At 42.6% G+C, this 15,729-nt stretch overlaps 2 protein-coding genes across 2 annotated transcripts in view; one reads left to right on the top strand and one right to left on the bottom strand.

Moving 5' to 3' along the window:
• The window catches only part of LOC309397387 (uncharacterized protein), a 275,961-nt gene that overhangs the window by 49,622 nt on the left and 210,610 nt on the right, over positions 1-15,729 (bottom strand). The gene's annotated exons all lie outside the window — the stretch shown is intronic.
• Positions 2,522-7,480, top strand: LOC309397684 (uncharacterized protein). The gene is made up of 6 exons (XM_081963932.1): positions 2,522-2,680; positions 3,629-4,206; positions 4,466-4,580; positions 4,704-4,786; positions 5,018-5,144; positions 5,889-7,480. Exons 2-6 carry the CDS (start codon positions 3,697-3,699, stop codon positions 7,136-7,138), a joined length of 2,085 nt encoding a protein of 694 aa, XP_081820058.1. The 5' UTR covers positions 2,522-2,680; positions 3,629-3,696; the 3' UTR covers positions 7,139-7,480.

The raw sequence follows: 15,729 nt of genomic DNA, 5'->3' as shown, positions 1-15,729 counted from the left end.
GAGTATGGAAAAGTTGCAGGCTTGAAAATAAAGACAAAACAAAGATCTTGACAAAAAATATACCATTAAAGCAAAAAGAAGAATTGGCAAAAATTTTGGAAATGCAAATTACAAATAAAGTTAAAAATTTTGGGATTTATCTAACAGCCAGATGCAGTACCCTCAAAGAAGATAATTATCTTAGATTGAAGCAACAAATTGCAATAGATCTGGTGAAATGGGAGAATCTTCAACTATCAATGATTGGAAGAATCTCAACAATCAAAATGAGCATCCTACCTAGAATTCTATATTTGTTCCAGACTATCCCAATTAGGTTGGGGAAAGACTACTTTGAAGATTTAAATAAAATGGTGTTGAAATTCATATGGCAGGGGAAAAAGCAAAAATAAAATGTAAACTCTTGCAAGATGCTAAATCAAGAGGAGGGTGGGGCTTACCCGACTGGGAGTTGTATTATCAGGCAGCCAGCCTGATGTGGATCAAGGAATGGATAATGCTAAGAAATGTTAGGCTTTTGAATCCAGAGGGTCACGACCTGTTGTTGGGATGGCATGCATTTTTACGGTATAAGGGAACTAAAGCACATGGTTATTTCAGAAGGCATTATATAAGAGAGGCTCTGTTATTAAATTGGGAGAAGGTTAAGAGGTTGCACTACCTGAAAATTCCAGTCTGGATATCAACCATCAAGCTTTTTCATATTCAATAATATATAAAAGGGAACAAACAGTTAGATATGCTGAATTATTAAATACAGAGGGTGAACTCAAATCTATACAAGAATTGAAACAGGAAGGTATTGAAGTTAATTGGTATTCATATGTGCAAATACATTCTAGATACAATGAAGATCGAAAAAAGGAGGGCTTTTATGATAAAATGACTGAATTAGATAAAATCTTAACAGGTAACGATGAAAAAGTAATCCAAAAATTCTATGCCTACTTATTAGAGGTGAAATTACAGGAAGAACAAATCAAAGAAATTATGTTAGCTTGGGGGGAAAACTTTGGGCATGGGATTGATTTAGAAAAATGGCAAAAACTGTGGACTCAGAACTATAAAACGACAATGTCAACTGCATATAAAGAGAATTTGTATAAGATGTTTTACAGGTGGCACTTATCCCCATCGAGAATAGCAAGAATGTCTAAGAATAAGTCTGAAAAATGCTGGAAATGTCATCAGACGCCGGGCACATTTTACCACATGTGGTGGACTTGTTCTGAAGTTAAAAGATACTGGACTAAAATACACATGTGGTTGGAGAAAATGATACATAAACCACTCTTTTTATTGGGAATAATACCAGAAACATACAACAAGGACTTGAAATATTTGATTATAAATGTATTAACAGCTGCTAGAATTGTATTTGCCAAAAATTGGAAAAATGAGAAATTACCAACAGAGGAGAAAATCATTCGGAAAATAATGGACTGTGCTGAAATGAGTAAGCTTATATTTGAAATTAGAGAACTAGAGGATGAGCAATTTTATAGAGTGGGATTTGTTTTACCAATGGTTAGATAAAAAACCTGGAAATGAAATCATTTTTTTAATTATATTTTTTATGCAATAATAGAAAGTTATATCTAATGCTGTGAACGTTTCTTTTTTCTTTTTTTATATGTTAATTTTTTTATTATGAAATAGAGTACTTATTTATACGATATATGAAGAACAATAATGCACCTAATGTATGAGTGGGATCATTTAAACCATTAGGTATGATTGTAGGTAGTGACTATTTTATAACGTAAAGATTTCTGCTATACTAAATGGACTAACGATGATGTAATGAACAATGGATACACATATGAATTGAAATATCTAATGACTATATGGATTGATAATTAACAATGGAAAATTATATTTGGAGTTGTGGATGATTGAAAACATGGTTAACTGAAAGTATAAATGTGTAATATGAATTAACGGGAATCTCTTGATTTAACCTTTGCTCTTATTTCTTAGAGACAAGCGATATTATAATTCTATAAAGACTTACTGTTACCTAATAGATAACTATGGATTTAAGGAAATAAGGGCTGTCACCAATGAAAGAATACTAATGGTAATTTGAACACACAATGCTCAATGAAATATTTAGTTATGTTTAATGGATAACCAGTGATTTTATTCTTAACTGTAAAAACCGCTGCACAAAAACTTGATGAAATCAAGGAAAATTGTTTTTTTTTCTCCCTGCTCTTGTTCTGTATGTGTTGTTCCTCAATGCCCACAAATCACACATAGTACCCAGACATTAAGAAGAGGAAATTCTAAAACTGCATAGATGATGGCCACCTATTTGGAAGGGCAAGACTTGTGGAGAGACGCTTTCCTTCCACTCCCATGCCCATCATCCTTGGCCCCCGTGGAACCTGCTCTGGTCTTCTGCTCCTTTGCGGGATCCCCTGTCGTAGCGCCCAGAGTCCACCAGGGGGCTCCCTCGTCAGCGCTTGGAAGTGATGGGCAGCCCCCTTCCAGAGGGAACTGAGCATGCGCCTGGCTCTTTCGGGAACTCAAAACTTCCCGGGAAAGGCTGGGAGCGTGTCTGCTTTTTCTGCGGCGTCCGATTCTTCTTCCCTCCGCTGAGAAGCTTCGGCTGAGCCAGGAGGCCGAGAGGCTGGAAGGGATTCTCTCTCGGGTGGAGATCCAGGCGAGACTCGGGGTGAGTGGGGCTCTTTCCTCTGACGCTGGAGGGGAGCCTGGAGCACGCAAAGCTTCCCCAAGCTCCAAGGGGCGGAAAGGGGAGGGAGGGAGGGAGAGTTCGAGGTCCCATGTTCCCCTGCCACCCCGTGGAAGAAAGGGACACGCAGGGCAGCTCCGCACCTGCCGCGTTTTCTCCAGGAAGGAAATCGGGGTCGCCAGAAAGAGGGGACCCATCGACCCTCCGTTTCCTCCGGCAACCCTCTGCATGCGGGGAGAGGGAGAGGCTGCCTTCCCCAAACACGCAGAACGTCTTGATTCCTGGAGAATTTCCTGCAGGTTTCTCGGCCCTTTTCCAGAAGGGTTTTTCCCTCGCCTCCCCTTTCCTGGGCCCAGAGAAGCCACCGGCCAAAGTCCCCCCGGTTGCCTTTGTATGCAAGGCTGCAGTTCCGTGTGTGAAGAGTTGAGGGCAAGGCGTGTAAGGAATGGAACCCGCTTTCCTCCTTTCCTGCCTTTCCCCACGTTCTCTTTGGCGTCTCTGCCTGCAGGCAAACAAAGAACCTGTTACAAGAAGGGCCATTCATTGGATGGTCGCTTCTTAATCCTGGCTTCTGGCGTAATTCTTTTTTTTACTAGAGACATAATTTGGGTTATGCAAAGGGTTGTAGGCAGCAACAGAAATGATTTGATATTAATAATTAGGAAATAGAAACCCAAATCATATTTTAAATGCACTTATCCAATATTTTGATTCCTTGATAGAAGTTGAGGCAGAAGAGTGGTAGCAAACTTTCCCCAAACATAAATAAGTATATCTTATAATATCCCCCCCCCCTCAAAAAAAAACATTGCAGAACTTGGTAGGTTCATAAGAATTTGGGTTGTTTGTTTGTTTGTTTATTTGTGGAGGAGGATGCTCAGTATTCAGATTTGCCCCCCCTATTGAACATCCTTGTGTTTTCCATTTCAGTTCTGAAGGCTGGAGATCTTTCCTGATTCCTCTGGAGACCAAAGTATCTTGTGAAGGAATTGGGCTGAATGGCATTAGGAGCTTTGGCCAGACCTCTCGTGATTAGGAAGACCTGGGGAGATCCATGGGTCCATTTTGGTGCTGGATTAGAGACCAGAGAGAAGACGGAGGGACAAAGCCCAGGAAATGCAGGAGCTGGAAAAGCCCATCCAGCTGCTCAGCCTTGGAGCTGTGGGGAGAATGGGGCAAGTCCTGGGCAGAAGAGCCAAGAAGAGGAAGCCAGCAGTTCAGAGGTCCAATGTTGTGACTTCAGAAAAGTGCAGTTCCAGGAGGGGAAAAGTCCCCAAGAAGTTTGCAGTCAGCTTCACCACCTTTGCCGTCAGTGGCTGCAGCCAGAAAGACACACCAAGGCTCAGATGCTGGACCTGGTGCTCCTGGAGCAGTTCCTGGCTGTCCTTCCCCCAGAGATGGAGCAATGGGTGCGGGAGTGTGGAGCGGAGACCAGTTCCCAGGCGGTGTCCCTGGCCGAAGGCTTCTTGCTGACCCAGGAGTCTGAGAAGATGCAAGAAGAGTTGCAGGTATGAGAAAGTAATCTTGGCAGTTCTAAAGGGAATCTTTCTGAATTTGCCAATGTCTCTCTGGCAGAACTTTCTGGGATTATGAGCTGCTAAGGTCTCTTCTTCTATTATTCTTCCAGAGGATGAATTTGAGTCAATTATTCTATTCTGGCTTTCCAACTTAACCAATTGTGCCTGTTAGGCTGAGTGTTCAATATTGATAATTCATTTCTATCTCTCTACTATTCCTTTCTTTCTCCTGCCACATCTTCTCCACAAGTCCTTGCAAGCTATCACCGAGTATCCCCAGAGGTGCAAAGGTTCACCGCAATCCGGTCAGAAGCTGCTATTCAGGGAGAGCTTCCAGGAAGGTCAAAGTCAGGACACCTCTGCAGGTAACAGAAGGTCTTTCCATGGGATATGAAGTTTGGACATCCATCCATATGATTGTTTTGTTCATCTTGAGCGGAATCTCTCTCTCTTTTAACAGTCTGCTTCTACCATTTTCTGTCTCACAGGTCATAGAAACCTGTCCTTAGTATTTTTAGAACCACCTTCTCTTTGTGATAGAGCTGAAAGAGTGGCTGAATTTCTGCCTCAGGTAAGATTCATTTTATTCTGTATAATATTCAATTCATAATATTGCTGTTTTGACAGCAAGACAAATTTTAGACCAGATCGTTGAAAATTCACACCTGCCTTAACCTACCTGTCCATTCTGTTCAAACAAAACCCATTTTGTTCTCTGAATGTCTCCTTGAATTGGTGGAAGAAAACTGTCAAATTATGCTTGGGATTATCTATTAATAGGGAAACTTCTTTCCTTGTTCAGGATTTTGTGTCTTTTGAGGAAGTGGCCGTGTATTTCTCAGAGGAGGAGTGGTCTCAGCTGGATCCTGCCCAAAAAGCTCTCCATGGGGAAGTCATGCTGGAGAATTCAAGGAATCTGGCTTTTCTGGGTAAGATCCCATCTGTCCTCAGTAACATAGAGAAGGGATGGGTGGGTGGAGGGCTTAGAAATTTCTGATAAAAAAGATCACTTTTTAATTATATCCTGCCTTTATTGCAAGTAAATTAAGGCAGTGGACACATCCAGGACTCTTTCCTCTTCCTATTGCCCCCCAACAACAACGCTGTGATATGGTTTAGGCTGAGAGATACTCGCCCAAAGTCACTCAGCCAGCATTCAGGCTTAAGGCAGACCTAGTGCAGGCAGTCCTCGTGTTATGACCACAATAGAGCCCCAAAATGAATGTTGCTAAGTGAGAAATTTGTTAAGCGAGTTTTGCCCCTTTTTACGACCATTCTCCCCACAGTTTTTAAGAGAATCACTGCAGTTTAAGTTAGTAACATGGTTGTTAAGTGGATCTGGCTTCTCCATTGACTTTGCTTGTCAGAAGGTCGCAAAAGGGGATCACACGACCCTGGGATACTGCAACTGTCATCAATATGACCCATTTGGATGTAAATCACATCTCTATGGGGGATGTTTCAATGGTCATAAGTGTGAAAAATGTTCTTAAGTCGCTTTTTTCAGTCCCATTGTAACTTTGTATGTTCACCAATTGAACTGCTATAAGTTTAAGTCTACCTGTACCCACAGTCTCGCAGTTTCTAGCCAAAATATATTGATGATTCTTTTACTAAATTTCAGATTTGATCATTCTCCTAGTTTGCTATATTTTACATTTATCCCTTTCAAGGCTATAATGAGCAAGTGAATAAGAATCGTAAGGAACAATGTCAACCGGTCCATCCGACAGAGAAAAACAGGAATTTTGCAGATCAGATGCATACAAAGATTGATGAAACAAACCGATCACAAAGTAAAATTAAAAAAAGCTTTCCTTTGACGAATCGTCTCCTTAGCCATCCAATCATCGATACGGGAGAAATACCATATAAATGTATGGATTGTGAAAAGAGCTTTAAGAAATCAGAGGATCTCACTTTCCATAAAAAAACACGTTCAAAAGACAAACAATATACTTGCATGGAATGCAGAAAGACCTTCTGTTGTTATGACTCTCTTAAAATCCATGAAAGGAATCACACAGGAGAACGACCTTATAAATGCATGGATTGTGGAAAGGCCTTTAATCGTAGCAGCCGTCTTAATTCCCACAAGAGGATCCACACAGGAGAGAAGCCATTTGAATGTGGAAAGGGCTTTACTTGTAGCAGAAATCTTAATTCCCATAAAAGGATCAATACAGGAGAGAAGCCATATAAATGTATGGAATGTGGAAAAAGCTTTAGGAAGAATAGTGATCTGTTTTACCATAAAAGGAGCCATATAGGAAATAAATCCTATGAATGTATGGAGTGTGGAAAGTCTTTTACTTTGAACAGTAGTCTTAATTCCCACAAGAGGATCCACACAGGAGAGAAGCCATATCAATGTCTTGAATGTGGAAAGAGTTTTAGGTGGAATTGTGTTCTCACCTCCCATAAAATGATCCACACAGGAGAGAAGCCATATAAATGTATGGAATGTGGAAAGGGCTTTAGGCAGAATAGTAATCTGGCTTACCATAAAAGGAGCCATACAGGGGATAAACCATATGAATGCTTGGAGTGTGGAAAGACTTTTACTTGTAACAGTAGTCTTAAAAACCACAAGATGATCCACACAGGAGAGAAGCCCTATCAATGTATGGAGTGTGGAAAGGCCTTTACTCGTAGCAGTGATCTTAAAAACCACAAGATGATCCACACAGGAGAGAAGCCATATCAATGTATGGAGTGTGGAAAGGGCTTTTGGAAGAAATGTCGTCTTACATCCCATAAAATGATCCATGCAAGGGGAAAAAATCCTATGAATGAATGGAGTGTGGAAAATGCTTTCCAAGGAGATTCACTCTTACTTGCCATAGAAAGATCCACAAATGGGAGAAGCCATATCAATACATCTGATGAAAGTAATTGTATTCAGATACACTGTGTGAGATGATGACTAGAGATAACCAATGGGACTAAGAAAGTATTTTTCAGTCGAAAATTGCGTTCGTGTCACTGGTTCCTCCCCATAAACCTCCCCATATAGGTACATATACATATTCTACGCAAGAATGTTCAGATGACGATCCCTGAGAAGGAACCACAACTCTGGGAAGTCCTATAAACACACGTGCAAAATATTTTTCCTCCTGGGAAGGTGCCAAATTCTGTTCTCCTGTGGAATGACAAGTTTTCGGAGAAAAGCTAAAATTGATTTTTTTTGGTTGGTAGATGTACTCTTAGCTTTGATTAAATTAAAGAAGTGCAGTTGGTTTGATTATTTAAGAGGTTGTCAATATATCCCAAAGGAAAAGGGGAGTTGAAAGTATTCTGGCATCAGAAACTGTCGAGCATCAACTGAGGAAAGGGACTTTTGAAAACTGCAGAGCATGAAATAAAGTTAGGACAATCATTGCAATTATTGGCGGTAGAGATCTGCCACATTGGGATGTGCTTCAAATTTACTAAGGAATTACTATTACTTTGGGTTTGGGGATCTTGTTTGGGAATCTCACTCCAGCTTGGAATCATTTACTCAAAAGAGGGCTTAGCAATATGCTTTCAGATCTCAGAGGGATCCAGACAGGAATCATGGCCAGATAGGCTAACTCCTTTGTAGGGCTATTGTACTTACTACTATTCATACTCTGTTGTAAGGCTGCATTAATAAAATTGTACATATAATAAATATTTTATAATAAAAGACTGAAAGTCCAAATCTGCCGTCCCTTAAAGTTACTTCTCACTGTGAGATGGAGGGCATATGCATTGAATAAATCATTAAATAACTGTCTGATACATCAATGCACATTGTTTTTAAGATTCCTTCCTTGCCAGTTATGCAACTGCCGATTCCACCTTTTATTTGATATTTCCCTGAGTAGCATCTGTTTCCCTTGTCCCTCAAGGGGATTCCCACAAACCTTTACAAGCTCCCTGTGCTGTGGAAATATCTATTCCTTTCAACCTACTAGCTTTGTCCAAAGGCAGTAGCTACCAAGGAAGGTTCTTTTAGAGGAAAATGACTATTTTGCCAAGCATTCAAGAAGAACCTAGATGAGTCATAGAGAGATTGTATAGGACTGCATGAAATGCAGAATACAGATGGGAGAATATTTGTAGATCAGGGTTGGGATGAGGGGTTCTTGGTGCTGTCTGAGCATGGTTGTTTTGCAGACGTTTTGTTAGCCAAACTAGAGAACAAAGGTAGAGTGAAATTCCTCCATTGCATTTTCACTTCCCAGAGGCTGGTGGGAGGGGCTGCTGGCTGTGAGTGGGGAGTCTGAGAGGGAGTACAGAGGACAAAGGTAGCGGCCCTATATAGAACCGTATAACTATGCACCAAAAATAGCAATAATACATTCAGGGTTAGTTTCGCTTGATATTGTGATTTTATTTTATCTCAAAATGACCAGCTTGGTTCAGTGCAATTCTTGTTTTGCAGCTGTCTTTCGCAGTACTCTTTTCAAATTTGGATTCAGTCCTATTTGTAGACCAGTTACTAGTCTGCATGGACAGATTACCCGTCTAGATTCTCTAATTTGTGCTCTCCAAGCAGAAATTAGGTGCCCAATTCAGCCATTCCACTCTATCGAGCTGCCGCAGTATCAGACCCCTTCACAACGATCCTGCAGGAAAAGGGCAGTATGGACAACTGTGGGATCTAGAATAGAATAACAGAGTTGGAAGGGACCTTGGAGGTCTTCTAGTCCAACCCCCTGCCTAGGCAGGAAACCCTATACCATTTCAGACAAATGGTTGTGCAATCTCTTCTTAAAGACTTCCAGTGTTGGGGCATTCACAACTTCTGGAGGCAACTTCTGTTCCACTGATTAATTGTTCTAACTGTCAGGAAATTTCTCCTCAGTTCTAAGTTGCTTCTCTCCTTGATTAGTTTCCACCCATTGCTTCTTGTTCTACCCTCAGGTGCCTTGGAGAATAGTTTGACTCCCTCTTATGGTGGCAACCTCTGAGATATTGGAACACTGTCGGACAGGGTGAGAGCTGTGAATCAAAAACACAAAGCTTTCGCTGTGTCCCAGCATAACAGATACATTGCCCTTGCTGACCTTAATAGGGACACTAAAGTGACAGGTCAAGCTAGTTGTGATAATGATAACTCAAATAAGCAGGGGATCGTGGTCCAAGATGAAGAACTTACTTTGGAAAGGGGAAAGTGTGAAACAGGTATTAACACATTAGTCACACAAGAAGAGCAAGGTATCCAAAAGGAGAAGCCACCTTCTGGTTTGTGATTCCATTGTAAGGGATGTAAATTTAGGAAAGGATATGGAGGTTTTGAAAGAGGTCAGTTTTTTTGCCAGGTGCTATGCCAGCAGAGACAAGAGGCATATTCTTAAGATATTCAAGAATACCAGTAAGGACTATGATGTTGATGGTGTTATACATTTTGGTACAAATGATCTGTCCCAAAAAGATGTACTTTCTGTGCAGAATGATTTCCAGAGCTTGGGGTAGGAACTTAGTAGTATAGGTTGTAGACTTCAGAGGTTTTACTAGTACATAAGGAACAAAACGGGAAAGTGAAATGAAAATTATCTTGAATGCATTTGGGTCATTATTAAAGGGGGGGGGGGGATGACATTGCCATAGTCTATACTATAGGCCACCCAAACAAACAGAGGAAATAGGTGACCTTTTTGCTAATCAGCTAACTAAAATGTGTAGGAAGTACATCACAATAGTAATGGGGGATTTTAAGTACCCTCACATCAACTGGGAGACAAACTCTGCACCAAGTAGAAGATCCAACAGGTTCCTAACAAATCTAGCAGACAACTTTGTTCCCAAAAAGTACAGAAGGGAACAAGAAGACCAGCCATATTGGACTTAATTCTAACTAACAGAGAGAAAATGATAGAAGGTGTTGAAGCTACAGGAACCTTGGGGGCAAGTGATCATGCAATATTGGAATTCAACATTATGCAAGCACAAGTAGTAGAACAAAGTCAAACTAGAGTCTTTGACTTAAGAGATCTAATTTCAATAAACTTAGAGCTTAGGAAGGATTCCATGGATGAGAATCCTCAAGGGGAAAGCAACTCAAGAAGCTTGGGAAATTTTGAAAAGTGAGATTATAAAAGCCCAGTCTAGCACAATACCAATGAAGAAGAAAAATAACAGCTCTCAAAAGTACTCTTCATTGTCTTCATCAATGATTTAGATGAGGGAATAAATGGGGAACTCATCAAATTTGCAGATGACACCAAGGTGGCAGGAATAACCAACACTCCAGAGGATAGGTTTAAGATACAGAAGGATCTTGACAAACTTGAACATTGGGTGCTATGAAATAATATGAAATTCAATGGTGAAAAGAGTAACGTTCTACATTTAGGCAAGAAAAACGAAATGCATAGGTACAGTATAGGTCAGCGATGGCAAACCTTTTTTGGCTCGCGTGCCACAAGTGGGAGCGCAGGGGGGGCGTGTGCGGGCGTGCCACACCCATAATGCAATGCGCGACCCCCCAGTGTGCATGCGCGCACAACACGCGACCCCCCCCATTTTTACATGCTTTTTTCACCCTCCCCAGGCTCCAGAGGCTTTATAGGAGCCTGGGGAGGGAGAAAAGAGCCTCCACCGCCCCCCGGAGGCCCTCCGGAGGCTTCAGGGACCGTCCGGAGGCTTTCCTGAAGCCTTCGGAGCGCTCAAATGATCCTCCGAGCAAACCGGAAGTGACTTCCGGTTTGCTTGGAGGTTGGTTTTAAGCGCTCCGAAGACATCAGGGAAGCCTCCGGATCAGTGGTGGGTTTCAAAATTTTTTGGAACCTACTCTGTGGGTGTGGCCTCCTTTGTGGGAGTGGCTTGACAGCCATGTGACCTGGTGGGAGTGGCTTGCCGGCCATGTGACCGGGTGGGAGTGGCTTGGCAGCCATGTGACCGGATGGGAGTGGCCAAGACAATGTCACTGAATTTTTTGCCCCAATGAATGATCTACAAAAAGAAGATATAAAAAAGGAAATTTATTATTTTGTGCACTTACTACTTAAATAAGATTAAAATAAGTACACAAAACAATAAAAGAGCTACTTACAGAAGGTAAGTAGCTTACTACTTACTACTTGTATTTCAAAGGGAATAAATACATATTTAATTTTACACATGTTAACAGCTGTTGGAATTGTGTTTGCACAACAGTGGAAAAAACAAAGATATGAAAATGAATAAATATTAGAATGTGCAAGAATGAATAAATTGACAATTAAAACCAAGAAGGCTTTGAATACTTTTTCACGTGGAATTTGTTTTATCAATTGCTAACTAACAAAAACAGCAATTAGAAATCTAAAAGTATGAAAGAAAACACCAATTATGAAAGGAAAGGTCACTAAAATGTATAAGGAAATATTATTAGCACTTGATCATTATTAATGTGTAGATAACTGCGGGACATTACATACCCACAAACACAAACTATGACAGTGCCAGGAAAACACACACACACACACACACACACACACACACACAAACAATTTCCCCCCAAAAGACTGCAGATGAAACCAGTTTTTTTCCCTAACCCTAAGAACAGGAAAGACAAAGCCACTGGAATCAAAACCATCAAGGCATTGTGGGAAATTATAAAGGACAGTGCCAGGAAGCTCACAGAACCAGCAACCACATCACAATTACATAAACAACCAGGTATCACACAGAAACACACAAAATCTGGCAAAGCTGCCTTGCACCAACCTGGCCTGCCCATAGAAAAGAAGCCACCTTGAGACACATACCATACACCAACCTGTACACTTAAAAGCAACATATTGCATCACAAATAAAACATTTGCAAGAAGGAATAACATTTCTTGTAATAAACTTTCTATAAACAATAAATAAATAAAAATTCCCTAAAAATAATTAAAAACCACCAAGTTCAGAGAACGCCAAAGGACCCCACAGTCCTCTCCCTCCTTATCTTTTTCCTTTTTGTCCTTCGACTTCTCCTCCTCCTCCTTTCCCCACAACCCCATCTAGCACTGATGATGTTACCTAGTTTGGTAGTGAAATGTCTGTAAAAAAACCACCAAGCTCAGAAAGCAGCAAGGATCCCACTTTCTCCCACCTCCTCCCTCTTTCTCCTTTTTGTCGTCCCCCCCCCAAAGACTGCAAATGAAACCAGTGTTTTTTTCCCCCTAACCCTAAGGACAGGAAAGACAAAGCCACTGGAATCAAAACCATCAAGGCATTGTGGGAAATTATAAAGGACAGTGCCAGGAAGCTCACAGAACCAGCAACCACATCACAATTACATAAACAACCAGGTATCACACAGAAACACACAAAATCTGGCAAAGCTGCCTTGCACCAACCTGGCCTGCCCATAGAAAAGAAGCCACCTTGAGACACATACCATACACCAACCTGTACACTTAAAAGCAACATATTGCATCATAAATAAAACATTTGCAAAAAGGAATAACATTTCTTGTAGTAAATATATATTATAAACAATTAAAACATAAAAATTCCGAAACAATAATTTAAAAAAGATATTCTATAAATAAAAAAAAATCCTTAAAAACCATTGTTAAGTATTCCACCAGCAATAATTTATACTATAACTATTTTAAGGTATTGTACCAACTGTAACCATTATTCCACCAGCAATAATTTATACTGTAACCATTTCAAACTATTCCACACACAATAATTTAAAATGAAACCATTAAAAATATTCCATACTACAATTAAACAATTTAAAACAATTATATGCACAATACATTTTAAAGTATTGAGTATAGAATATTTTAAAATGGTTTATTTTAATTTATTTTGGATAGAATCTTTTTTTAAATAGTCTAAGACAATTTTAAAAAAAGAATCCACACACAATAAATTGAAGTAAACCATTTTAAAATATTCTACACTCAATACTTTTAAGTAAAATTATTTTTAAAAATTCTATGCACAATAAATAAAATATTATTTTAAAATACATTTAAAAAATAAAAGAAAAAAAGCCAGGTTACTTACCAGCAGGCAGAATCAGCAGCTCTCCGATGCGATGGATGGATGCAACAGGCAGCAGACAGGCAGAGAGGCAGCAGGACAGGTAAGAATGTTTAAGACTGCTTAGGGCTAGAGAGGGGTGGGGTGGGGCTTTTGGCCTAGCCTCGCGGAGGCTTGCCACCCACGCCAGCCCGGTGCTTCGTATCGGAAAGGCCCAAAGGCCTTTCCGAGACGATGCAAAGCTCCGGGCGGCTGCGCCGCCCACGCGAGCACAGCGATTCATCTCGGAAAGGCCCGAAGGCATTTCCGAGACGATGCAAAGCTCCGGGCGGCTGCGCCGCCCACGCGAGCACGGTGCTTCGTCTCGGAAAGGCCCGAAGGCATTTCCGAGACGATGCAAAGCTCCGGGCGGCTGTGCCGCCCACGAGAGCACGGCGCTTTGTCTCGGAAAGGCCCGAAGGCATTTCCGAGACAATGCAAAGCTCCGGGCTGCTGCGCCGCCCACGCGAGCACAGCGCTTCGTCTCGGAAAGGCCCAGAGGCCTTTCCTCGGCAAAGCAAGCCTCCCGCCGGCCGCGTCGCCCACGCGAGCAGGGCGCTTCGTCTCGGAAAGGCCCAGAGGCCTTTCCTCGGCAAAGCAAGCCTCCCGCCACCCCCCCTCGTGCTTAGTTGCTTACCTGAGGGAAGCAGCAAGCTCCCAGCGAAGAGAAGGGAGTTTTGAAAGCGGGTCGCCTCCAGCCCACTCACTGATTGGCTGAACTCCAGCCAATCAATGAGCGGCTAGCTGGGCTAGCTAGCTTAGTGCGGACGGGCGGGGGAGCGAGCGAGCTCCGTTGGGATGGCAATGGGGATAAAGTGACAGGACCGGTGCCGGTTCCCGGTTACTTCCGGGTTCGGTCTTCAACCGGTTCGCGCGATCCGGTGCGAACCGGTAGGAACCCACCACTGCTCCGGATGGTCCCTGAAGCCTTCGGAATGCTTAAAACCACCCGCCGAGCAAACCGGAAGTGACTCCCGGTTTGCTCGGACGGTCGTTTAAAGCGCTCCGAAGGCATCAGGGAAGCCTCCGGACGGTCCCTGAAGCCTTCGGAACGCTTAAAACCACCCTCCGAGCAAACCGGAAGTCACTTCCGGTTTGCTTGGAGGGTGGTTTTAAGCGTTCCGAAGGCTTCAGGAAAGCCTCCGGATGGTCCCTGAAGCCTCCGGAGGCCCTCTGGGAGGGCGGGGGAGGTTCTTTTTGCCCTCCCCAGGCTCCTATAAAGCCTCTGGAGCCTGGGGAGGGCGAAAAATGGCTTTTAAAAAGGTGAACTCAACTGGCCAGCGCGTGCATGCGCGCTGGCCAGCTGACAGAGCAGCGCCTCGCGTGCCCTGACAAATGGCTCCGCATGCCACCTGTGGCACGCGTGCCATAGGTTCGCCATCACTGGGATAGATTATAGAAAAAAGAAAGTCACAATGTAACTTTAAACAGAGAGTTTGAAATATTTCTCTCTTTCTTTTAGGTTTTCTCTGTTGTAATTTAGTTTAGATTAAACTTTATTAGAAAGCCATCCATCTGCAACCGGAAAGTCCTCTCCTTTCTAATTACCATCCAAGAGATTGTTCCATGATCTTCAACTCCTCTGCAATGTACATCTGACCTGTGTTGCAACTTCAGTGAGGATTATTCGAATGCCAGAATGACTTGAGACGTTGTGTTGGACCTGCTCTCGGCAATGGAGGCCAATGTTCATAATTATAGGTGAAGGACTTTTTCATTGTCCTTGAAGGGACTAAGACTGACATCTCCTCTCAGATTGCCACCATGTTGGCCTCCTACAAAATCCAGGAGGTATATGTCTAATCAGGGATGGGCTTCAACAATCTTAGCAAGAGGTTCTCTGCCCAGTGGCTGGGCGGGCATGGCATAGTCAGCCTCCTGCACCACGGCGGGGGGCGTTTTTGCCCTCCCCGGCCTCCAGAGGCTTTCTTCGAGCCTCCAGGAGGGCAAAAATGGCATCCCCAGGCTCTGGAGCCCCTCCCAAACTTCCAGTACGCCTGTTTTTTGCCCTCTCCAAGCCCCTGCGGGCACTCTGCATTTACCTGCATCCAAAAGAGGCTGTGTGGGGATTCCTGGCAGGGGCAGGGTGGGGTGGGTGGGGCCAGCCAGGAGTGGGATTTAGGGGTTCTCTGAACTGCCCAGAATCTTAGAGGTTCTCCTGAACCCCTGCAAACCCCCAGCAGCCCATCCCTGCTTAATGTTCTGCAGCCTATTTTCCATGCCGCATGGGGTCAGTAGGAACGGCTGCCACATCTGAACAAAATGAGAAGATAAACAATCCCTGCACCAAAGTTTCTCTCTCTGAGAGGAGAAATCGCTTGCTTCTTCATAACCCCCACCATGTTTATAATAATTTTACTTTTCTGTTTCTGTGAAAAAAGCAGCTGACACTGTTGCATACTGTTAATGTCATTTTTTCCCCATTCTTTTTCAGATCAACTCTGTTTTGAGAGAACAAAATTCAGTGGCATTCAGGCCCCTTCTGCTTCTTTTACACAATTTGAAGATAAAGCATTTCACTTTCTTTATTCC

This window comes from Natrix helvetica, assembly GCF_964273705.1.
Source record: "Natrix helvetica genome assembly, chromosome: 1".
Classification (NCBI taxonomy): domain Eukaryota; kingdom Metazoa; phylum Chordata; class Lepidosauria; order Squamata; family Natricidae; genus Natrix; species Natrix helvetica.
The sequence above is the reverse complement of the archived record's forward strand: the minus strand, read 5'-3'. Positions and strand labels throughout refer to the sequence as shown.

What these genes read in the sequence shown, in the direction of transcription:
- LOC309397684 (XM_081963932.1), top strand. Translation starts at nt 3,697, where the DNA reads ATGGCATTAGGAGCTTTGGCCAGACCTCTCGTGATTAGGAAGACCTGG. An exon ending in TGGCTGAATTTCTGCCTCAG is followed by an intron (nt 4,787 to 5,017) that starts GTAAGATTCATT and finishes TTCCTTGTTCAG; the next exon opens with GATTTTGTGTCTTTTGAGGA. An exon ending in AAGGAATCTGGCTTTTCTGG is followed by an intron (nt 5,145 to 5,888) that starts GTAAGATCCCAT and finishes ATCCCTTTCAAG; the next exon opens with GCTATAATGAGCAAGTGAAT.